Consider the following 23,704-nt stretch of genomic DNA (forward strand, 5'->3'; position numbering starts at 1 on the left):
TAAAACTGAAACCCTCCAAGAACCCGTTGAATTGTGTTAACGCTCTCGCTTCATCTGCAGCGCTTTGTGGGACATTGAAACTGGTCAACAGACCACCACGTTCACTGGGCATACTGGCGATGTGATGAGTCTCTCTCTGAGTCCAGATATGAGGACTTTTGTTTCGGGTGCCTGTGATGCCTCCTCAAAGCTGTGGGATATTCGAGATGGAATGTGCAGGCAGTCGTTCACAGGGCATGTGTCAGATATTAACGCCGTTTGTGTAAGTGATGGTCGTTTGCCTTTCCCCATGGGAAGGGGGTGGGGAGAAAAGCTGTAGTTACGTAAAGTCAGCCTCTAGTCTACTGTGTTACCTTGTTTTTAAATCAAGGTGTCTCTGATAGGGTAGAGACTGTTAACTTATCACTTTCTACAAAGAAGCGTTCATTATATACAATTTATTAGAACGTCTTTTTTAAGACCTTAAGTGCAGCAATTCTTTTTTTTTTATTCTTTTTTTCTGCTTTTTTTGTTTTATTTTGTTTTTTAAGCAGAGGATGAAGGGAAACGTTGTGCAATGTGACAGCATGTTAAAACTGAAAACTCTGGTTCATGTGATCTGCCGCGAGGGAGCAGAATAGCCGAGTGTTCCCCTCGTAAAACGTTCTTGTTTAACAAAACTGTGCTTGCTTTTTTTTTCCATTGAGAAGAACTTTAAGCAAAATATTCTGGAAGGCAAAGTTAAAACCAGTACTTACGTTGAATACTCATCCTCGGAATCATTTTGTAATATTTATAAACTGGATTATATTTCCTCTTTGTCATAGTAACACTATGTTCTGATCTGCCAGATACAAGCTCTGATAAATAGGGAATGAAGCCTAAGTCTAAACTGCATCTGTTTTTGATAAACATGAAAAATTATTAAGGCTGAGAAAATACCAAGAGCATGACCAGTAGAAAAATGCAGTTCCTATACTTAGGAATGAAAGGAGCTCAGCACATCTCAGGATTCTGGTCTGTCTCAATCAATACGGTTATTGCAAGATTGGCTTTGATTTGGAGTAGATTTTGGAAATTGAAGTGCCTGCTTGTAATCTGCTGTCTTGACTGAGCCAACCTGCCTGACCAGCTCAAGAGGGAACACTGTGTACCGCTTCACACAGGTCTTTGTGGCCCTCAGCCAGGACGCAAATAGTTGCGTTCTGCTTCGTTTTGTAGGAGTTAGTTACATCCCCTTTCGACTCCTGTTACGCCACGTGCAGGAACTGGCTGGATAAAACACCAGTCGTCCAAGCGTAGTCGGTACCATTCCAGAAGCGTTTGCGTAGCTGTCTATAGATGCAGTATTTTTTTTTTATTAACGTCCAGACTGATGGGGTGGGTTTGTTTGTTTGTTTGTTTTTTAATATTGTATCAGTAAGCCTTTATGTGGTCACCCTGGTGAAATAAACCTGTGAGGCTGCTGAAAGAAAGCATGAACAATGTGTTTTTCTGGTGTCCAACTCCTGTCTCTTAATTAAAACTTTCAGTTTTTCCCTAACGGACATGCGTTCGCCACCGGTTCTGACGATGCCACTTGCCGACTGTTTGACCTACGTGCAGATCAGGAACTAATGATGTATTCGCATGACAATATCATCTGTGGAATCACTTCTGTAGCCTTCTCAAAAAGTGGTCGCCTTTTGCTAGCAGGTTACGATGACTTCAACTGCAATGTGTGGGATACCCTGAAAGGGGAAAGAGCAGGTGGGTACATGTAACTGAAATGAGCTGGAGTTTTCCATTTCCTTAGCAAAAAATGGATATTCAAAATCTATGAAATGCAGAGTCAGTTTGTTGTCCGTGCCACCGCTGATGACGTGGAATCTGCTTTCTTCCTTTGAACCCTGTTTTCCTCTAGAATGGTATTGTTTATTCTACTGCATTTGATCACATCTTCCAGTTGTTATGCTGCATTACTGCTTCATCTTTATGATGTATAATAAATCATATAATACTAATAAATGCTCCTGTTATTGGGCATTGACCATTATATATCTCTATGCTGGAAGATACCAGCTCTTGAGGCTAAGGAGCAGCCTACAGAATTAAGTTAGGTCTTGCAAAAAATGGTATGTCACTGAAATTTTTGGGATTAAGTATTAAAAAATTAAACACTTGCATTGACTCTTGCATGTACCACAGGAATGCCTTCAGCAGCATAAAAGTCTGTCTTTAGACAGGAAGAATTTACACTGATTGTTTTGTGGTTTGAGGACCGTAATTTCCTGCTGTTGGGAAGGACAGGAGGAATACACTTTTACTCCTGGAATTAATCATCTCTGTCAGTATAGGCAAGATGTTTAAATATATCTGTGCTATACCATAAACTGTATTGTACAAGCTTAAGCTGTATTGTGTCAAGAAATAAGCTTGTACAATAGCTTAAACCATGGGGGTCTGGTTCAGTTTTGGGCCATAATTCTGCTATTAAAATATGACCTTAAATATTATAGTATGTCCTTTATTTTTTTCTTCTACCCTTTCTGGCATTTGTCTACTTCCCCTCCCCTTCCTCTCCCCCCCCCCCCCCACCCTATATTACTACATCCAGCTTTATTAGAAAAGCAATACTGTACATTGCCTCTTCACTTTATTATTATATTAGTCTAATGCAATATATGGAGGGTAGGTCTGTGTTCCGGGCACGGGCACAAAACATCATGCTTGATTTTTGTAAGTGCTTGACAGACAGAATTGTAGACAGGGTTGCTGAAAATGGGGGGAAAAACAACAGAGAGCTTGATTAGGGCTGAGGAGGTCTTTGTGGTCTCCATTGCTTTCCCTGCCCTTAGACTTTTCCTCTTTTATCACCCCAATGTGCGCATACACATATCTTGAAAAACCTGTTTGTTGTGAAAAATGGGGTTTCCTGAGATGGCTGTTGTGATGTCTAGTTTTTCAGGTGAAATAAGCATTCTAAAAAAAGATGAAATGCAGAACCTGTGATCATACTCCTTTTAAAGACTGATCGAGGAGAGCAGAGTAACAGCTGAAGTCCTGGAACTTCTGAATTTTAACTTTCCTCCTTCTTTTCCAGGTGTCCTTGCTGGCCATGACAACCGTGTCAGCTGTTTAGGTGTTACTGATGACGGCATGGCTGTGGCTACAGGGTCTTGGGACAGTTTTCTCAGAATCTGGAATTAACTGGGAGCCAAACATGTACATTCTCCATTTGAGATCTGGAGAGATCAATGCTGCAGCCTATAGCTGTGAAATAACATTTCTACCTTGTATTTGCAGGTGAAGTTTTTCTATTCACTGATTATTACACAAAAAAGGCTTTCTGTAAACTAGAAAAAAAAAAAATCAAGTGAAGAAATAGGGGAGGGGGGAAGAAATCACTGACTTTTTAAAAGGGGCCAGCACACATAATCATGGTGACCGACAAACTAAGAGCCAGTCTTTTTGTTTTTGGTGGTTTGGTTAGATTGTCCTTGAAGGGTTTTTGCTTGTGCTCAGAGTCTGCTAATCCTGTACTTTTTTTGTACATAACAGAATATACACATTATAGCAGCCAATCATGTAACATTTGTCTGTATGTAAAGAAATATGTTTGCATTTTTTAAGGAACTACATTTATAGCTTTGCTTTTAACCTGAGATGTCACTTCTGAGTTTTGTAGTGGATGAACTAGATTGCTGTTTTAAATGTTTTTGTGAATTTACTGTAGATAAAGTGAAGCCAATGGTATGTATGTGTTTTTATAACAGAAGGCATTTGGATTTTTTTTAAAAGGCCCTGGAGACTTCCAGTTAAGACCTAGCGCCTTATTCACTCACTTCTCGACCTGCTTGCCTATTTAAAAATGGGGGTTAGTCCTTCAAGCTGGTGGTTCCTGGTTCATCCATTGGCAGTCATGGCCTCCAGACACCAAGGAGTTAATGCCAGGCAGATATGCAGCAGCAGTGGGGGGGGGGGGGGGGAACCAAAACAGTTCCAGAAGTATTAGCTTCCTTACTGCAGCTTTTCATACAAGTTATTCCATACAGTCCTTGGGTATGGAAGCCCATTGACCTGCATCGCTGTCATTAAGTGGCTGAGTGCTTTTCCTTTTGACAATTCTGCTCTAAATGAGGTAGTTTTGGCCCAACGCAAACTCTAGCTGATTTGCGCTAACAAAATGATTTGCCCTGGTATTTAGTGCGCAGAAAGCAGTGTATTAGCAAAGCTTGCTCTGCAATTACCATAATAAATTGAGATATTCAAGAGAACTTCACTTAGAACTCCTGAAGGCTTAAAATGTGCAGTTGAGTACACGCACTCCCCATCAAAACGGGGGGGGGGGGGGGGGGTTGCTGAAGCATACCGCAACCACACATGCTTGTTGTCAGTTGTGTGGTGTGAACTATAAAAGGAATTGTGTAACCTACAGTGAACCAAATAGCTTTACTTACCTGTGTGACCCTTTAAAATTTTGTACTATAATCTTAGCGATTCGCTTGTTCTCTTACGGGCACAGTAGTCTGTGCCGTGGCAGCTTATTAGATGCTAATCGTTCTACATTCTGACGCTGTAAATAGCCATTTCCTCTCCTGGTCCTCATTTATTCTGATTTTGATGTCAGTTGCTTATAAAGGATCAAGTACACTTGACTGTAGATATTGGGGGGGGGGGGGGAAGCAAGCGATTCATGCCCTTTCAGACTCTCCTGGAAGATCACTTAACTAACTCTTTGGTGCCTGGCAGCGGGGCCTGTGCTTCCAGCGGATGTTCTCTTGGGAATCCTGACGTCTGAGGTGGTTTTGGGAAGGGGGAATTAAGTCTATTGGCTTCTCTTAAGTGACTTACTTATTTTAAATATGTGTCTTTTAAATTATCAGGTTGGAAGGTAATGTTAATCTCTCTGCCCTCATCTAAAGGTAGGGGGAGTCTGGGTCTCTTTGGGTCAGGTAATAAATTTAAGTGCCCAGTATTTTGTAATATACCAAAACAGATTTGTTGCTGAGACCACTAGTTTGTCAAGTTTCTGACAATTGTAATCTTAAAATTCAGTACTTCCAGACTGTGCCTGTAAACTTGCCATGTCTGCAATGGTTAAGGTGCCAATAAATGTACCAATCGCAGTAACTACTTTAAAAAAAAAAAAAAAGTGAAAATATATACTTTTCCGGCACAAGATGTGCCTAACAGCAGGCTGTGGTGTAGGACCAAAATCACACTATATTGTATGTCACAGGAATTCCTCAGCATTTTGCTTTGTTTTATGATCTGCGTGCATTAATAGAACTATTTATGTAATAATTGCTACTCTTTCAGGCAAGCAGCTCTTTGGGATCTTGCAGGTTTATTTTTTCGTGGTACACTTGCCTTTTGTTTTTTTCCTTTTTCTTTTTTTAACCTCACAGCTGCCGTGAGTGAATCATTCTGAAAATTTGTTACTAAGGAATTTTAAAAAAACAAAGCAAAACAAAAAGTTTTTCCATAAAAGAACATTTCCTTAAGAGAAGTGTGTTTTGAATGAATTTCCTAGTCCACACTGTTGCAAAGACAGGTGCCCTTTTTACACGCTGGTATTAAAACTAGTTTCGACCTGTGAAATTCCAAAAGCAATTTTACAAATGTATAAACTTCTATTCTTAAAAAAAAAATTGAGATAGCTGTATGAGAGGCATTTTACCATATTTACAGTCTGTTTTTGCAAATAATTTCACTATCATTGTTTGATGGGCAATTGTCTGTTGGATTCCGCTGCTTTTAAAATAACTAATAAGGAATGCCACTACTTGCTAATAAGGTTTCCAAAAGCATCATGCAAGTCTCATCTGCCAGCTTTTGCCATTTGGTGACCAGTGTTTGTAGTGCTGCAGGTCCTGAGGTGGCTCCTTTGCGTTGGTGCACAAGGAAACATCCAAGAAGTCCCAACCGTGGAAATAGTATCCGATGCTGCTGAGGAACTTGCAGAAAGCTTGTGATAGAGCCTGCCAAGGTGATGGTTGCTGTTTATGTACGTTCTGAATTTTTTACAGGCCCGTAATTACGCTTTTTGAAAAAAAGCTTATGGAATTAGTGCAACACTGTCACACAGCCTTAGCTGTTTGTTATTTGCCCGTTAAAAGAAAATACTAAATATAAAACAAATGGCAATCAGTGAAATTTATTGCAGTCACTAAAATGGAGGCAGTTTAATGGTGAAAGCTCCAACTCCCTCTTCCTGTTATGAAGACAATGATTAAAAAGAAAAAGAAAAAACAAACTACCCTTTGTAGGTTGCACTTGAAAGGCCTCATCCCCACGTTGCATCGGAAAGAAAATGGCATATGCCTATAGTTTAACATACATAGGCTTGAGTACGCAGCTTAGCGTGGTTTCTGTTGACTGTGACGGCACACTCATTTCATGTGAGGCAGTGCATGTTGCAGCACTAGGAAGTACATCTTAAGCTGTCGTAAAAATCGTTGTTGCCAAACGACATCATTACCTGAATGTCACATAGCATACTTGCTATGTTTCTGTAATGACATAAGTAAGTAAGTAACTAAGTAACTACGTGACTATTGTACCAAAACAGGTGGTGGCAAAATAACTTCCCCGCCTCTCATACAAAACTACATCCTGTGATATAAGCATGCAGGCCCACTTCCCAAGCTATAACTGATTTATTCAGGTACAGGTTTTTGGGGGGAGGGGGCGGGGAGGTCAGGATTTTCTTATGTTGGGTGCTTGCCTCATTAGTATTTTTCTATTACAAAGCTAAACCAACTTGTGGGCTTATTCTCATGTACACATAGCCTTCTGTTTACTGCTAGATATATATTGGTTGAGATGCAGGAACCTGCAACAAGCTCCTCTATGGCAGCTTGCTAATGCATACTCACATTTAGTACAGTAACAAGGGCCTGTTTCCATTGTGTCCAGACTCTCTTTCTTCCAAGCGTTGCTATCGTCTGCCTCAGGCTAAATTGCAGATGCTTAATAGTTCTGGCAGATCTGATAGTTCAATGTACCCTTTGAAATAGGAACATGGATTAAATAGGCTTTTCCCCCTGCCTAAGGAGAGGGCCTGACCTTGACTTTGGCAAAGCTGAATTGACGTAACAGCTGGTCCTAGTGTGCTTACGTGTAATGCATGGATTGGAAATAGTTAACTTTAATTCAGTTAAGTGTAACTGCTTGTCCCACAATGAAGTTCACATTATGTTAAGGTGGAATGAAACCATTGTGAAAACATTCCAGGAGTGCTTAGTCTTGCCTCTTTGAGGACACTGTCACCTTCACTAGGTTTAGTGCTGTGCTTTAAGATGTTGGTGAAAGTATTGGCTAATTCAAGTAGTTGGTATAAATGGTTGTGTAGCAGAATGACTGATTTTTTTTTTTTTTGAGATAGCATTTCCTGTAAAAGTAATTAAGCATGGGTTGATGGTGCACTTTGTATACAGTAATCTGGCATGCATGCTGGTAAAACTACTTCCTACACTTCAGAGGCACCTCAAGCCTTCTTATCCAATTGCTGGTTTTGTAAAATACATGCAGAATGTTAATGCAGTGTTGTTATGGTAAATGTGTGAACAGTGTTACTAATTGATATAACTGATAACAGATACATGTGCCTGACATTCTTATACCACACAGTATGTTTAGGTTTTACCTAATATGGACTTCAGTGGAATAGTCATAGATATTTCAAGCCTTTGTTTTACTTACACAATGGTGCTCAATTTGTGTGTTTTTTTTTTTAAATAAAAGCATCTGAACACTTGTAGTACATATTACATCCAAAGGAGTCCAAAACAAACCACTTCTAAACATGCTTCATTTTACTTTGCCTTTATTTTCCAGCCTTTCTCACCAATTTTTTTTTTAATCTGTTGCTGACTACTTTGGAAAACTTTGGTAATGTTACGAATTATGAAGTGATTCTGCACTGCCTTTGGATTGTGTATGTATTCAGAAACAGTCTTAAAGCTTTTATTTAAGCTATTAAAAAAACCAGGGACTTGTGCCATTTGTTCTTTAACAGTGCTGTTGTAAAAAGACTTCCCTGTGAAAAAAAAAATCACTTGCTATGAACTCTGTTTATAGCTTTTTTTTTTTCCCATGATGGATCTTTTCTTTGTATTTGTACAGTGGCTCAGTGAAAGATGTTGCCATGAGTTGATATTGTAACCAATAAACAAGTGCTTTTAACCAGTTTGTGTCACACGTGAAGGCTTTATTAAAGCCGTAGTTGCAACTGTCCCTGTGGTAAAGATTAAGATTCTTCCCATGGCTCTGAGCGTAAAGCTACAATGTGCACTGCAATAGTTAATTCTTGCTTTTGGTCGTCTTGTCACAAAGACCCCAACTCTTTGTGTATGCATGTTAAACAGAAAATGCTATGAAAGCCTCTATGAACAAACAATTCACATCAACTTTCCTTTATACAAAGCACTATACCTTTATACGCTTTCTCCATGACAAACTGCTGCTCAATCACTTCAGAGGCATGTTAATACTACAGCCCAAAAAAAAGGCCAGAAATTAGCACCTGACTGGACTGGGGGCAGGGAGGGGGGACAACACACCACTCCCTTGGTTCTACTACCTTCGGTCACTCTTGAACAGCAAAATTCCTGTTACGAAGTGTGGCTCACTAATGCAGCAACTACTGCTCGAGATCGGACAAAAGGATGCTTTGTTTTTAAAGAAAATCATTACCTTCACCTTTTCGAGTTGATGACTATTGCGGGGTGGAGTACAGAGGTTGTCTGCTACAGGAAGAAAATGTTAAGCGGTAACCTGTGAGGTCAAAGTTTAACACTCTGTAGTGGACGGACATTACAAACACCTGCAACACTTCTGTTGTGTAACTTCTACGCAGCGGGCAAATAACTTGACTAGAGCACAGAGATAGTGTGTGTATATATATATATATTTTTTTTTTCTTTTAATAAATAACTATATCAAGCCGAGCCTTTACATGCATGTGTTCTACAATGTCCATAAAAAGGCTTCAGAAATAAGCATCAATACACATCTGCCCAGCTCTCTTGTATATGAAGTGACAGTTACTCATTTTTATAGTTCATAATGTCTCTCCCAACACCTGAGACTCCTCATGGATGCTGCTAATGAATGTTTTGAAAAAGCCATGCTTCTGCTAGCATCGTCAAATAATTATCCCTAGTATTTGAATTTTTTTAGACCTAGTCCAGTGGTTTTTTTAAACTATCTGAAGACAGAAAACTGCTTTGACTGTAAACTATGTCCTTTCATAGTAGCCCTTGTTTACTGGAAAATAGCAACTCCCTACCTTTTAGGTTTACGGCCAAATACTTGGTTTAAGTCATGTTAAACATGTCCATAAAAATATATAAATATTCTGAAAAGGCTTTCTCCTTCAAAATAAGTTATTTTTACAAAATCTGCTTATAAAAATCTAGCTGTAAGAGAGTGCAGATGGCAGCAGCAAAAAACACTTTTTTACTTTTGCTCTGCTCCAGCAGGTCAAAACCTTTTTTTTTTTTTTTTTTTTTAATGAAAAAGGTCACAGGCTGCACCTGTCTTAAATCCCAGCTAGCAGAGAACTGTTCTACAACCGAACCGTGGACCTGTGCAGGATGTTACATGAGCAAAGTCTCTCCACCACAACCTCTACCGGCTTTATGAAACCAGCAGCAGGAGCTCAAGCTCCAGTCTGACACCTTAGGCTTCCTTACCTAACATGCAAAAATTGATTGCCAAGAACATCTATTCCAAAAATTCTCCTTTCCCTTCCCGCTACCTTAGTGAACACACAGACACATCTCCAGCTCACCGGACTGTGGGCAGCAGTGGTGGTCTCATGGGCTGAATGCCCATTTCAGCACTTAGAAAGCTTTCTGGCTTTCCCTCAACTCAGAATGAACCTAACAAGTATCTCAGGAGTCTAAGTGATGCCATGTTGTCTAGACAGGGCACCCAGAGTGTAGGAGAAGCTACTGCATTTCATTAGTGAATACTCTACAGTTTATCATCTTTCCCTTCCATACAAGGACACAAGGAACTGCTGCCCAGCAAAACTTCATTTGCTTTCAAAACAGTCGAGAGTCCTTTCCACCTACTAGAACTAATACTTGCCTTCATAAAACAAAACAAAACAAAACATTCTTCATCACTGGCTCTTCCTTGCCAATTGAAAACTGGAGTAGCTGCGATAAGCCTTCCCTCCCTGCATAAACTCCTGGATGCCAGGAAGCGAGGCGTGCCACTGCTGCGTACTCAGTAAAAACTCAAATCCATATTTCTTTGTTAAGCATCCAAAGAAATTTAGTGTTTAGATAACACTTCTTAAACCAACATTTTCAAACTGACAGCGAACAAAGAGAAGAGCGGTGGTACCCAGAATGTAATATTCATTTTGTCAGAGTCCAACCCGAGTTTTACAAGAATTAACAAACAAGTGTAATCAAAGTAACATTAAAAATATAATTCATTTCACGTGACTCCACAGAGGAGAAGTATCATCTGTAAAATTTCTACCTTGTCCTACAACGGATCATCAGGAAAGTGAGCAGGGAAGTTTTATTTACTCTTTTGAAGAAAGTGTTTTGTAAAGCGATCTAGTTCATTCTCAAGGTGAATGGCTTTATTTCTGTAAAACAAACAAAAACAATGGATTTACTACAATGCAGTAACATCACAAAGCAGTCAGAACCAACATCGGTGTTTGATTTTCGTTCCTCTATTAATGAAACCCAGAACACTAGAAAATTGAACGTCTGCTCTGATCAGGGCCTTGGTTTGTGGCCCACCTCTCACCTAGCCAGTGTCGTGCAGGTACGATATCCATCGGCAACATGTTGCCGTTTCCCCAAAGGTTGTGCCAGGTCCATCTGGGGCTTCCCTGGCGCTGGCTTTCCTCCCCCTCAATGTTAGGAAAGAGGCTCTGCAGCTGCTGTCCGTCAGCCTCCCCATAGATAACGGTAGCTGCACGCGAAGCGTTCGGCACAGTTCCTCACGCCATCCGCCACCCATTTAGGCATGTTCTTGTAGCACAAAATGCCATGGGGTGCACGCTACAAGGCTGAACAGTCATCTGATTTTGAACGTCCAAGATCAAGAAGCAGCACACAGCAAGAGCAGTCTCATACTCATTTCTCCGTGCTGTTGTGCGCCTGAGAGGCTCAGAGGCAACACATGGCTCCAAAGTCCGTAAACCACTAACGGTCTTTAGTAACGTTTTTCTTTTAGTACTAGTAATAGGTGTTCACAACACTGAAGGACTCTTCTCTCGACACAGCACAGCTGCTTCAATGCTCCCCTGTTCGGAAGGGTTTTTTGGGGGGTGCCACCCTCTTTTACCCGTGGAACACATCCTCAAACATTCTCAAGAAAGCCATCTCCCCCACACAAGACAGACTCGGGCAAAGTTAAACGTGATCTAGGAGGCAGCATTGCGGGAGCTCTGCTCATTCACCTGGACAGGAGCGTGCACCTATTTTGTCATAATTCAATGGCTCTTCAGTTAGAGCTGATGTTAGGCTAAAGACCACAGGTATTGCTGCACAACCATCCGCGCCCCTGCGTTAGAATTACCTGCCTCATTTCAACTTGAAAGTAACAGCAAACATTAGTCTCACTGAAGTCAGCAGGGCTACAAATTTACTCTCGGCCAGTCACACGCAGGCTTACCGTAGTTGCTTGGAGTTGCTCTGTATGTTCTCCAACTGATCTATTTCTTTGGAAAGCCTAGCAATTTCTTTTTCCAGGTTCTTCTGTGTAATATCCACTTGCTGGCAGAGCCGAGCAAAGGTAGTGGCCATTTCCCTAAGGAAAAACAGGCTTGTAGTCATGGTCTACTAAAGTCTGCTATAAAATCACATTGCACTGCAGTACGCAGCAGAACACAGCAGTCAAACTCTCTAGCTGCTAGATGATGACGGAACAGCAGAAAACAACTGGAAAACCATGTCATTCTCTGAAGACCAGCAACCCTAAACATACAAGTCTAAGATGGGTACTTTGGCGTTAACGCACGCTAGAGCATCTAACCGCTCCCTCGTGGAAAGCCCTGTGCTATGCCCGCAGGGCAGAAGGTGGGCGCTTTGCAAGGGGGAGGCGAGCATGCAGGAGTACGCCAGACCTGCCGAGGTACCCGGTCCTACTGGCCTCTTCAGTCAAGAGCTCTCCCTTGGAGCTGGGCCCCGCAACTTCCTCTTGTAAGAAACAAAAGACCCAGATACCACTATCCGCTCCAAGCCGAGACCTATCTTCTGCCTGTCACTGCAAAGTAACGTCTGCACGATCATCTCCCTCAGTCTCTCCTTGACGCTGTCTGTTTTAAGTAGTTATGTCAGCAAACTAGTCAGAGGTCTCACTCAGCAAGCCTAGCAAGATGCAGAACACCTTTCCTGCGTAGCCCAGGGATTACCTTACTAGTACAAAAGTCAGCTTCAGCAGAGGAAAGCAAATCGTCCCAGTGTCCAGCCAGCCGTTCTGTGTCTCTCCGAGGAGAGGGAAGAGCTGGGCCCAAGCCTGCGTTCCAGTGAGGCGAAAGAGAGACTACAAAAGTATTTGGAAGAGATGTGCCAAAAGTTGGGACAATTCACAACAGCTCTGCAGTTCCTCTTCTGCACTACAGGAGAGTCAAGACTGCCTAGTCAGAACTTGACCATACCAACTCTTAAGGCAGAAAACTGAGCCCCGAGTCAGTTTGCCCGTGAGCATTTGCTCCAAGTCTGAAACGAATGAATGTGACTATAAACACAGACACATTCAGCCTCCACTAGGAACTCTCTGTTTTGGACAGAGAGGCTGCAGCTTAGGGCCAATTCTCAGATGCACACGCTCCGAGATGTATGGAGTAACCATTTCAGGTACAAATTTCATGCTCTTTTCAACTCCCTCATTTATTCAGTGGGGAACAGACTGTCCAAAACGGAATCCTCAGCAGGAAAGGTAAAGCTTTAACTATTACAGTTCAGCTCTGTTTCTCACAACATCCCTGACCACAACTGATTTAAACAGCATTTTAACAGCAGGTCAAAATGCCTCAGGCATTGACAGGAAGAGACAGGCATTATTTTCATCTCTTCATTACTGCTTCAAGGCAAAGAGTACTCGGAACCTTTATAAAAATTATATAATGGAAGAGTTTACATACTGAAAGCACTGCGGTAACTGTTCCTTAAACAGGAGGAACTCATGTTCAAATCAAGCTGGAGAAATGAAGGCTCACACAGCTGCCCCTATCACGATAGCAGAACTACGACGCCAAAGACCAGAGTTGTTCTGTCTTACGCAAAACTAGTCCCTGACTAAAACCAAACGTAAAGAGGGAACTACCAGCAAGTTTTCCTTAGCTTTCCATTCCCTTCTCCTTCCTCCCCCACCTTTAATTATTCTGGCAGTTATCGTGCCCCTTGGCATTTACTGTATAATATTGTGTCATATTCTACCTGTCCTCCCGTCTCACGTACACTCAATCCCTAGTGCCAGCACAACGTAGTTCCTACACGTTCAGGTTTTTACATTACGAACAGGACAAGCTCCACAAAAGGGTACAGTGGATTATTTGTCCATGTCAGGTTTGTTTTTGGTTCTCTTCTTCAACCTGACTAAACTTAAAGGAGGCTAAAAACCTTAAGTCTTCACATGTAAAATATAACGGAAGGGTAATAACTTCTCTCAATAGCAAATAGTTGCGTATGTGATTTTTTTACTATGCACTATCTCAGTGACTACAAACACCAGCGTAATACTTACTGTTGCACCTGATGGCTGCAATTTGCACTCGTAAAACTGATGATCATCTGCAGCTTTTCAGTAGCGTAGTTTACGAACTGCTGTTTAAAGGCTCTCTCTTTTGCCTTCGTGGTCCAAGTTAGTCTCTCATACAGATACAATAACCCATACATACTTAAGGAAAGAGAGATGAGTTTCCAGCCTACTGTTCTCCAAATCTGAAAAAGAGGATCCTCCATTAGCTTAACTAAGAGATGCCATATGGAATGCAGTCAGACTTAAGCGGATAAAGAAATGTAATTCCACACATTTTATTTGTCATCCTCTCGGCCCTTTAACCAGATTACTTTAAGAGAACACGTTCCTTCCGGTTGGGACTGCAGAGCAATACAGCTATACCCAAATGAGCAGGTACCCCAGGTGGCAGGCAGAATATGCAGAAGGCTACAAAACCCTCACCACTTTTAATAAGGGAGGAAGAAGGCGGCAAATCTCCCACCAATTTCAAACTGAATAAGGTAACATCAAATCACCCTTTAAGCTTCTGCAGCTGAACACACACATATGGAATAGAGAACACGTCAGCTACACTCACAGGAGTTTTCTTACCACAAACTGACCGCTTCTACCTAGTCGACTATACACGCTCATCTGGCCCCGTGTTAGTAAATCACGCTTCCTGCTACACGATATGGGCTGCCCAACAGGGAAGATCAAGCTAATCTTGGCCATCACTTCTAGTACAGGGAATGTTGCTAACACTACTTGCCACTCCGCCAACAATGATGATGCTCATAGAGGTCCGTGATGTGAGCGAAGCTAAACTCGTTATCAAAGAAACCATAAATTCATCGTCCGATACGTTCTCTGGAGTTACGGCAGGGAGGCTGGCAGCAGATGGGGTTGCAGGTAAAGGACGAGGCATCTAGAAGAGTGGAATACGGTAGCCTGAGTAAAAAGCGCTATGAGACTATAGAACAACCTGGTTTTATCTATGCTCTTCTCATATATTCAGGGGTTTATTCAAAAGCAACTTCAGCGCTGAAGCCTGAACAACACTCAAAATAAGCAGCGGGGTTTCAGCCGATTCCTTGCCAAACAAGGACTAAACCAGAACGAGTAATTCTACTCGCTGTAAGGATTCAAATGAAAAGGTTACCAAAAAGTTCAATTCAAAGGAGAAACTCAGAAAATAGCTACAAAAAGTCTAAGAAAAGTTTTTTTGGGTTTCGTTTTAATCTCGATATCACCCGTAGCCCTGAATATAATCCAGTAAAAACAATCCTCACCAAAAGATGTTTCTGCACAAAGGGACTAGGGGAAAGCAGCAGCAAGCAGGTAAGCAGTAGGAACAACTGCAGTCAATCAGTATGTGCTCACCAAGGTGAAACACTGTACTTGACAAAATATCAGCCTCATCGCTGAAGCACTCACTTTTAAGTTTGGATCTGCTAGTCCTAACAGTACTCTCTGAGCATGCTTAGGACCCAAGAAACGGTTTACAAGCGAAGTCCATCCCAAGGAAAAGTGGAACATGATATCCTCTTGAAAATCGGCACACAAACTATGACAATTTAGATCATAGCTAAGGTCAAACCTCCTGCACGGAATTAGCAGGTGGAGCTGACTCTGAGCACCAGAAGGCAACAATGGCTTCAGATTTTCTAGAAATAAATAGAATAGTAAAGACGAGGTATTATTATTACAGCATGTTCACACATAGCATCCTTGCACTGCTGTCCAGCTTTGTGAGCTACATGCATCTATATTGACCAGCAGATCAGTTTTTATTACTATTCTTTTTTTTTTTTTTTTTTTTTTTAAATCAGTAGGCATTTTAACACTATTGATCCTAATACAGCAGACAATCCATTGCTCTGACAAAAGAAAACAGCCAAACAAAATCAAGTCATAGAGAAGGCACCACCGGACACACAGTGAACCTATCTAAAAGATCTCTAACAATGGCCCCAAGATCAGGATGCAGGAAGAACAAGTTTGTGTTTCCAGCAGTTCTGTAGAGCCATACAAAAAAGCCTATGTTACTGAAGAAAAAAATCACAAAAGGCTTCAAGTAATTCCATGATCTTGCTCGGAATATTTTATTCCCAGAATTAGAACTGAGCAGGGGAGGTAGGTGAATATGCCATGAAATAACCATAAAAAAAGTAAAAAGTAAAAAAGGAGCGCTAAAACATACCATACCCTACCATACATGCTTTGTGACACTGTCTCGTCTTCTGCTCACAACCCTGAAGGGCCTGAGGAGAATATTGTGCCGCAGAAACATTATCTGACAATCAGCATATTTCACATACCTATTGTGCAAGCCGGAGGTATAAATGGGCTTATAAAAAAGGCTTAGACAAGTTCCCAGACGACAGGTCCATTACTGCACATTTAGAGCATTCATCCAGGTCCACATTCTTGTCTCAGAAGTCCCTAAGATACTAATTTCTGGAAGCTGGGGACGGATCAAGATATTTACCCCAGTTCATTTTGCTTTTCCGCAAGCATCTATTACTGGTTCCTATCAGACACGGGCTGCTGAGCTAGACAGACACTCACTCTTGATCTACAATGGCTTTTCCTTTATTACTCGGTACTGTGAACGCTGAATCATGATCAGAAAGAAAATTCTCTTAAAAGTAACTTGTCTTAATTTGTCCTTCTCTAAGCCAGCCCTACGCAAGTTTTTACAAAAGATAAGGAAAACAGGCAGCAGCTCTAGAATCAGTTGGGAAATCTTGAGTTTAACTTCAGTTCCACAGACTCAGTGTGATGCCAGCTAGGTCATTCACCCTCTCTACTTTCTTCAAGTGAGAATGATAAGTATTTCTGCCTACATCCGAAGGTAATTAACTACTCAAAATTCTGCTGAGCATATCAGAACACTTAGAAGGTGGTATATGCACCAATTTCCTTAGATGCAAGCTATCGTTATGGCCCATTACAGTGCCCAGCCCAATCACAAATAGGCCTGACATCCTGGGAGCAGTTGTGAGGACAGCACCTGGATAAACACAGTCTTGGGCAGACACACACTCCAAGTTTCATGACCTCTAACGGTGTACTGCTGCACTACAATGCACCTTGTCTCCACTCCTAGTGGCCAGAACAAAAAGCCCCCAAATCTTAACCTTCTTCCTTCTTCATATTACCAATTATCTCCTGCTGCGACTGATGCATTGACTGATTGACTTCACTGGAGCAACGATCAGCCAAGTTTTTTCCCAAACCATCTTCTATATGTTTGTTGAGTTCCTGAAGTTTCATAAAGGAAACACACTCATAAATTCCTGTTCAGCTAATGAGTTACACTGTACAGTTCTGAGGCAGGCTAAATGCAATGCATTATGGTTTACAGCGGTAAGAAAAGCAGGTTACCATGGAAATACCATGCTTTTAAATTGAACACTGTGACTGTAAACCTAATTAAAATGACACAGGAGGTTTTCTCTAGGACCGTAATCATTAAAAGGCATACAAAAAAGTATGCGCTTTCAATACAACTGTGACACTGAGAGCATAATGCTGCCATACTGCTCTCCAAAGACTTAATACTGTCATCATTTGATAGGAGCCAATTTCACCGGTCTGCACGAAAATAAACCAACCCCATTAACACCCATGAAAGTCCGCTACAAACACTTGCAGAGCCAGGGCAGAGTAGAGTGTCCTGAAAGCACAGTGTTATCATCTGATCAACAAGACTGAAATAGGTGGGAGTTTTGGCAGTCGTTCATTAACAGCACAGTCTGAACGTAAGAGGTAAAACATGAAAGTTATAGGTGTATGCTTTAAAAAAAAAAAATTTGAAGTGGAATTTGTAGAACTTTAATAAAAATTGCCATTTTTTTTTTTAGAAAGGTGCTTTGAAGAAACAGCATAGTTCAAAGCTCTGGGTGTTTGCAGGGTCATTTTATTTTTGCATCTATCTTATTTTAGGAGTGGTCAAAACTGTTTACCTAAGTCCTTTATTTACTACAAATGAAAGACTACAAATCTGACCCGAGAGAACTGCAGTTTCAGTAACCAGTCCATTAAATAGATGGTTGGAACAACTGAAAATTCATCTCTTTGCAAACATTCAACGTATTTACAGCCATTTCTAGTTTTTAGATAAACACAGACATGCACATATCAGAAGGAAAAATCTTGTAATGTTTAGGTAAAATGTTGCACAAAGGGGTACACAAATTACGAAAATAGAGAAGAAGAAACTATAGAAAAGACAGACCCTGGCACGAAACCACGCACTTACTGTCTTGTAGAGCTTCAATACTTGCGGAGAAGGGTGAAAATCTGAAGCAAATTCATCAACCAAAACTGAAAGCCGGCAAATCTCATCAGTCATGGCAGAGGAGACCTGGAAACATTTCATAAATACATAACAAGTGTTTCCTACCTTTCCCAGCCAGAGCCAAGACAGACTACTCACTAACTGCTACAATAAATTATCCATTCACTTGACCAAGTTCAGGCAGGATTGTTATTTTGAGTCTTTTTTTGAAAAGGAAAGGCACTTCCAACATGTACTTCATGAAGACAGGGAGGCACCTAAACGTGTCTGTCACCAGAAGGAACTGCTTTACAGAAGAGGAAACACTTGAATCTGGGAGATTTTCACCCTGGCACGTCCCGTTAGCGCATTTCCAGGTCTCAATAAACTTTTCCCCCTTAGTTTTTGCAACAATGAATCCAGGAGTAAAACTACGCATACCACCCAACCAGAAAATTTCCATCTGCTTATTAAAGCGCAACAAAAAAACTGAGGTCCGGAAAGAAAACCTGCAGGGTTTTCCACACAATTGCAGACAGCTCAGAGGACCAGTACGGTAGCTGCGCCACAGGATGCTGGAGGCTGTGGGTTACACAGATACGTCCCAACACACACTGGGAACGCAAAGGGTTTTTCTCTCCTATGCTCAGGACACACGCACAGAAAGCAGATTACAGGCAAGCAATCTCTTTCTTGCAGAGGCATATAAATTAGTTCTGCTAGTTTGAATTAAAACAATGTCTTATTTATCAAATACTTTGGCATTTCATCCAGTAAAGCTGCCTAGACTGACAATAATCCAATAGAGCAACCTACGTTCACTTCCATGCTTTCACAAAACACTCCTCTCTATGGGCAGTTTATTCTCAAATTCAGGAAAGAAAAAGGCCCCCAAAATACGCGACATGCTATCACTTGACACAGGCCTACTCAAAACATTCCATATCCAAGTGTCCTTAAAATTCATGCCTCTTCAAACTAAACTTTTGCTTCATACCTCTTTATAGACAGTAAGGAATTCCAGATCAAACTTTCCCTGGGCTCAGACTGCCTGTGGCTAGCCATATTTCTAATGCGTACAATAATTTTTAAAAAGTAACGTGTAGCTCAACATTCCATTGCTGACAGACGCACCAATTTATTTGCCAAGTTGCCTAGCACGCTCATCCCTGGGAGACAGGCATGCTTGGAAACTCTGAAGGAAAAAGTTAACACCAGAAGCACCCAGGCTATCATTTCAAGTATACACGTTTGATTAGCATTAATAGAAGACCAGGCATATAATTCACTCCTCTTCTGAAAGCATTTCCCCTGCCAACCTGCTACCAGTTAAATCTGAATTCAAAGACAGGAAAATAAGCTCTTTCTGGTTTGAGTGAAAAACTGCCCTCTCTGCGTTACTTACTTTATTTTCTACCTCTTCAGTGACACGTTTGATTTTTTCCTTAGTATCTTCTGTCAAAATGTTTAACTGATTTCGAACAAAGTCCAATCTATCCTTCTGATCTTCTCGCTCTTCCATGGAACGGACTCTAAAATAGCAGAAAGGAAATCACCGTCATCAGCAAGCATTCTCTCAACAACGACACAACCAAGTATAATCAGGCACGAACCATCTCACTTAGGGTTTACTGGGCAGCCAAAAAGAACCCAACGTGGCATTGGCTGAACAAAGCAGAGGCACTACTTCAGACTGACTACAATATTGATATTAAACTTACAGGTGTATTTAAAGGCTGCACTGATCAGCCATAACTCAAACTACTGGATGTCGATATATTTACAAAAGGAACATTTGGAATTAGAATTGTTACTGTTGTAACAGGTACTTTAGCTACCATTAAAAAAAGGGAGAGAAGGAGAAGGAAACTTGTGACCTTTAAGATTTAAGTTATCCTGATTTATTAAAAAAAAAAAAAAAAAAAGGGAGGGAGAGAAGAGAGAAAGAAAGATAGATTGGATCCAACTGTCCTACTGCTGCTCACCAGCACCACTCAAGTATTCCTTAACAGTGACAGTCTGATGACCCTGCAAAGTAAAGCGGGGGGCGATGGAAACTAACCTTGTCAGAGAAAACTCTTCAGAAGTCCTGGACCTATCATTTAAGTAAAAACGGTTTGAAACCTGAAGCTGTTACATCTTGAAAGGCCACCAGAAACATCAACAAGGCAATTCAGATTAAGAGGGGTCACAGCACAGATTTCGACTGGTCAACCGACAGAAATAAGCAGGTATCAGAATAACCTTAAATAGGTTTCACAGCATGTTTTCATAGCATCTGACAAAGCGAGACAAGTTAGCATGTAAACATAAGAGTTGGTAAAAGCTGACATATTCAGGAAGGTGCATACGTTTGACAAGCACAGTGGAGTCCGTTAGAACATAAAGATACATAGATAAGATTATGAGAGGCAGAAAGAAGGTGGATGGAAAGGATTAAAGACAACAACTTGAGTTCTTGAGTACTAGGGAGACAAAGGTAGCAACAAAAGTGAGAACAAAACATTCACAGGCAAATCTCAAAGTATACATGAAACCATCAGAGAGAAGATGACCTACTATTATTCCAATTAAAACGATTATATGAGCAAAGAGAGAAGAAAAATGTGTAAGGATACAATCTGAAATGGAGCACAGGCCACGCCAAACTTAACGTGAGCTTTTCTCATGCCTTCGGATGTTCTAATCACTTTCAAATTACAGTGTCTACATTCTCCCATGTAGTTTTCACCGTTACCGTTAACAAAAAACTATAGGTAAAGCAGGCCCAGACACCATTTCTGAAGTTTTGGCTACAGCTAGAAAAACTTAACAGTTTCAAATAGTTTTTTCTTTCTTTTTTTTTTTTTTTTTTTTTGGGGGGGGGGGGGGAGTAAAACACCCTCAGACTGCCTTTGTAACTCTAAGTCAAGAATGAGGAATAACAAATTATCTAACTAAGATCCCCGTAACAACCACCAAAAAAAGTCACCGAGCAAGGACAAGACTGAGTGGTGCAAATGAACAGCAGTAAGACTGACAAACCAGGGATTCTCTATTTCTTACCAATTGAGAAAAGTCAGTTTTACAGTCCATAACGGTTCAAGAAAATCACCACCACAGAAATGGCTCTTTGGAGGACCTGGATAAACCAAAACCAAACAGCCCTCCAAACAACCTACCTTTTCTCTGCGGCTGCTACGTTTATGGCGTCCATAATGTTTTTCACAGTATCTATTATCTGTTTAGCTCTGATAGTGTGCTGTTCAAACTTGGTTTTCACGGCTGACTGCGAGATACACTCCTGCGAGGGGCCCAAGCCACAACACATTACTGCAATTCCACATCAACACTTTCAGGAATTTCACTGCCAGAAAGCACTTGCTGCTGTTATCATTAACTTAAACCAACGGGAAATAAAAAGGGAGAAATAATACAAAAAGCAAAAGACAACAGAACTGAAATTTCAAATGGTTCTATAGCAGCAGAACTGTACCTTCATGTTCATTCACAGTAATGTGCATAGGTTTTTTAAAATAAATTAATAGTGTAAAGAAAAAGGCAAACTCCGACGCCTAAGTAGCATAACCCCAGCTCTTCAAAAAAGTTTCCAACTTTTCTCCTTGGATTTATAGATGTCTAACATTTGTGCTGGCTGTATTGCCTAACTTCAGCTTTCTTCATTGCAATAAATATTCTTAGTTTAAAGAAGTAGTTTGTCAACTAAATTTGACACGCTCAAGCCTATATTGACCCTCCAGGAACAAAATACACAATTAGGAATAAGAATCAAGGATTATCTCACAGGAGATAAAGGTTGCTAAGCAGTTCTTAAAACATTAGCTCATTTGCAGATTACTGAAGCGTTAAAGGTACTAGTAGAGAATACTTTGACGACACCATTTCAAATCAGTCTGCAATCCTAACTATTTGACAGGGGATCAGAAGTTACAGGACGCTGAAAAGACACACAAGTGTTCAGTGTGGCCAAAAGCAAACTGATTGTGATAAACCACAAATTAAGACTTAGGGTTTTTTTAAAGCAACTGCCCATAACGGGTTACGCGGCCAATTCAACAGCGTCAGAGTTCACACTGCACTAAGTCACCATATGCTAGCAACATCATATGTGTGTGTGTGTTTGCATGCGGGCATGTGTACACGTGTGCAAGTGCGTGTGTGCTCGCCCAAGGGAAAGGAAGAAAGCATCTAGTTTCCTTATACTGGAGCTGCAGGTTTTTATTTGTTTTTAGGCTGTGGGGGAACCTTTCATAGCACAAATAGCATTTAGGTGGCTTTCAAAAGACTTGCCTATCACCCTAATATTCTTAGTAATAACAAATTTTAGCCATCTATAAATAATAGATCAAAACAAAACAACAAAAAAAGGGTTAAATATATCCCCCGTTCCTCGATGAAGCAGATCTAGAAATCAGCAATGAAAAGCCAGAGTTCCATAAATATCAGCACATTGTTAGAGCTAGACTAGACACAGAGGAAAGAGAGTCTTCCCAAACATTAGTATGCAGTAGATAAATGGATGACAGTCACTGTTAGAGCACTAGGAAAAACACAAAGGTTAGTTATACGACTGAAAAAGATAAGAGGAGGATAGCCACACGTTTGCTATCAGGTTATAAATAAACATTTATCAAAACATAGATAAAAGCTACACTTCAGTAGCCTAACCAAAACCAGTTACCTTGCAGTCCACCCTCAGTCCCACAAGATCATCTGTTACTGCACAGCTTATTACGTTCCCCTGTGCCGTCAGGGGACTCTGCAACGGCATACTCATCCAGGCTGTGTTATTTGTTTCACTTTGTAGCCAGATTTCCTCTTCTACTCTGCCTCCCTCTTCCACTCCCACCACCCCAATTCTGTTACCAGCTTTATCAAGTGACTTGGCAAACACTATGACTTCAGGCATGACGATTTTTGTTTTTATATAGAATGCCCACTGAAAACTACTGCACGTAGTTCACTACGCATGCGCTTTGTCATTCTGATGAGGTATTCCTTTGTATCTCATTCTAAAAACTCAGAAAACAAACACACATTATTTGTCACCATCCTGCAAGATAAAAAAAAAAAAAAAAACAAAAAAAAACCCCCACAATCCAGTAACTTGACCCAAAGGTCCCATAGACTGCATACCTTTTTCCCTGTTGTATGTTGTACAGCTGACATACATAATAACACCACTTGTTAAAGCACCTAAATGCTATGCCAGAACCTTAATTTCACCAGTGCTTACTGGAAAAGATAAGAGGAGGATAGTCACACGTTTGCTATTAGTTTATAAATAAACATTTATCAAAACACAGATAAAAGCTACGCTTCAGTAGCCTAACCAAAACCAGTTACCTTGCAGTCCACCCTCCAGCTCCAGTGTTTCCAGACATGTTAAAGTCTGGCCAGTAACTTAAACAACACTATGCTTTGGAGAAGAACATGCTACAGCTATATCTGGAATGCCTTTTGTGCTGAAACAAAGCTACGTAACTACAGAGTTACAAGCCTTTCAAAAATGGTACTAGTTTTTCACATACCACAACAAATAACCACTGAAGGGTAGCTTCTAGATTCTCTAAAGATTCCAGCTAAACTGAGCTCATACGAGTCCTGGGACAAACAAGCTTTCCCATAAAATTGCAGCCCATAGCCACAGGGTACTACCACCAAAGTCAGGAACGTGCAAGAGGAGGAAAATGCCCAATTGTAATGCAGTGCAGGCAAAAGCGGGGTGACACAAGGAACGAAACCAGCAGATAGAGC

The 23,704-nt window shown here is 40.9% G+C and overlaps 2 protein-coding genes across 14 annotated transcripts in view; one reads left to right on the forward strand and one right to left on the reverse strand.

Annotated features, from left to right (window-relative positions):
• The window catches only part of GNB4 (G protein subunit beta 4), a 79,958-nt gene extending 71,807 nt beyond the window's left edge, over positions 1 to 8,151 (forward strand). For 8 of the 9 annotated variants that reach the window (XM_068955043.1, XM_068955047.1, XM_068955045.1 and 5 more), the window contains 3 exons: positions 61 to 262; positions 1,512 to 1,728; positions 3,062 to 4,637. In XM_068955043.1, the coding sequence (XP_068811144.1) occupies positions 61 to 262; positions 1,512 to 1,728; positions 3,062 to 3,168 (526 nt within the window). In that variant the 3' untranslated portion in view covers positions 3,169 to 4,637. Of the gene's footprint in view, positions 1 to 60; positions 263 to 1,511; positions 1,729 to 3,061 lie in introns of all 9 variants that reach the window. The other variant, XM_068955039.1, reaches the window with a different exon arrangement.
• Positions 8,152 to 8,853: 702 nt separating this feature from the next.
• The window catches only part of MFN1 (mitofusin 1), a 29,014-nt gene continuing 14,163 nt past the window's right edge, over positions 8,854 to 23,704 (reverse strand). For 3 of the 5 annotated variants that reach the window (XM_068955035.1, XM_068955032.1, XM_068955036.1), the window contains exons 10-18: positions 21,109 to 21,230; positions 19,353 to 19,479; positions 17,930 to 18,034; positions 16,827 to 16,929; positions 15,100 to 15,329; positions 14,435 to 14,590; positions 13,687 to 13,883; positions 11,614 to 11,748; positions 8,854 to 10,573 (exon numbers count right to left, since the gene is read on the reverse strand). In XM_068955035.1, the coding sequence (XP_068811136.1) occupies positions 10,504 to 10,573; positions 11,614 to 11,748; positions 13,687 to 13,883; positions 14,435 to 14,590; positions 15,100 to 15,329; positions 16,827 to 16,929; positions 17,930 to 18,034; positions 19,353 to 19,479; positions 21,109 to 21,230 (1,245 nt within the window). In that variant the 3' untranslated portion in view covers positions 8,854 to 10,503. Of the gene's footprint in view, positions 10,574 to 11,613; positions 11,749 to 13,686; positions 13,884 to 14,425; positions 14,591 to 15,099; positions 15,330 to 16,826; positions 16,930 to 17,929; positions 18,035 to 19,352; positions 19,480 to 21,108; positions 21,231 to 23,704 lie in introns of all 5 variants that reach the window. The other 2 variants (XM_068955033.1, XM_068955034.1) reach the window with 1 other exon arrangement.

This window comes from Struthio camelus, chromosome 9 (assembly GCF_040807025.1).
Source record: "Struthio camelus isolate bStrCam1 chromosome 9, bStrCam1.hap1, whole genome shotgun sequence".
NCBI lineage: Eukaryota > Metazoa > Chordata > Aves > Struthioniformes > Struthionidae > Struthio > Struthio camelus.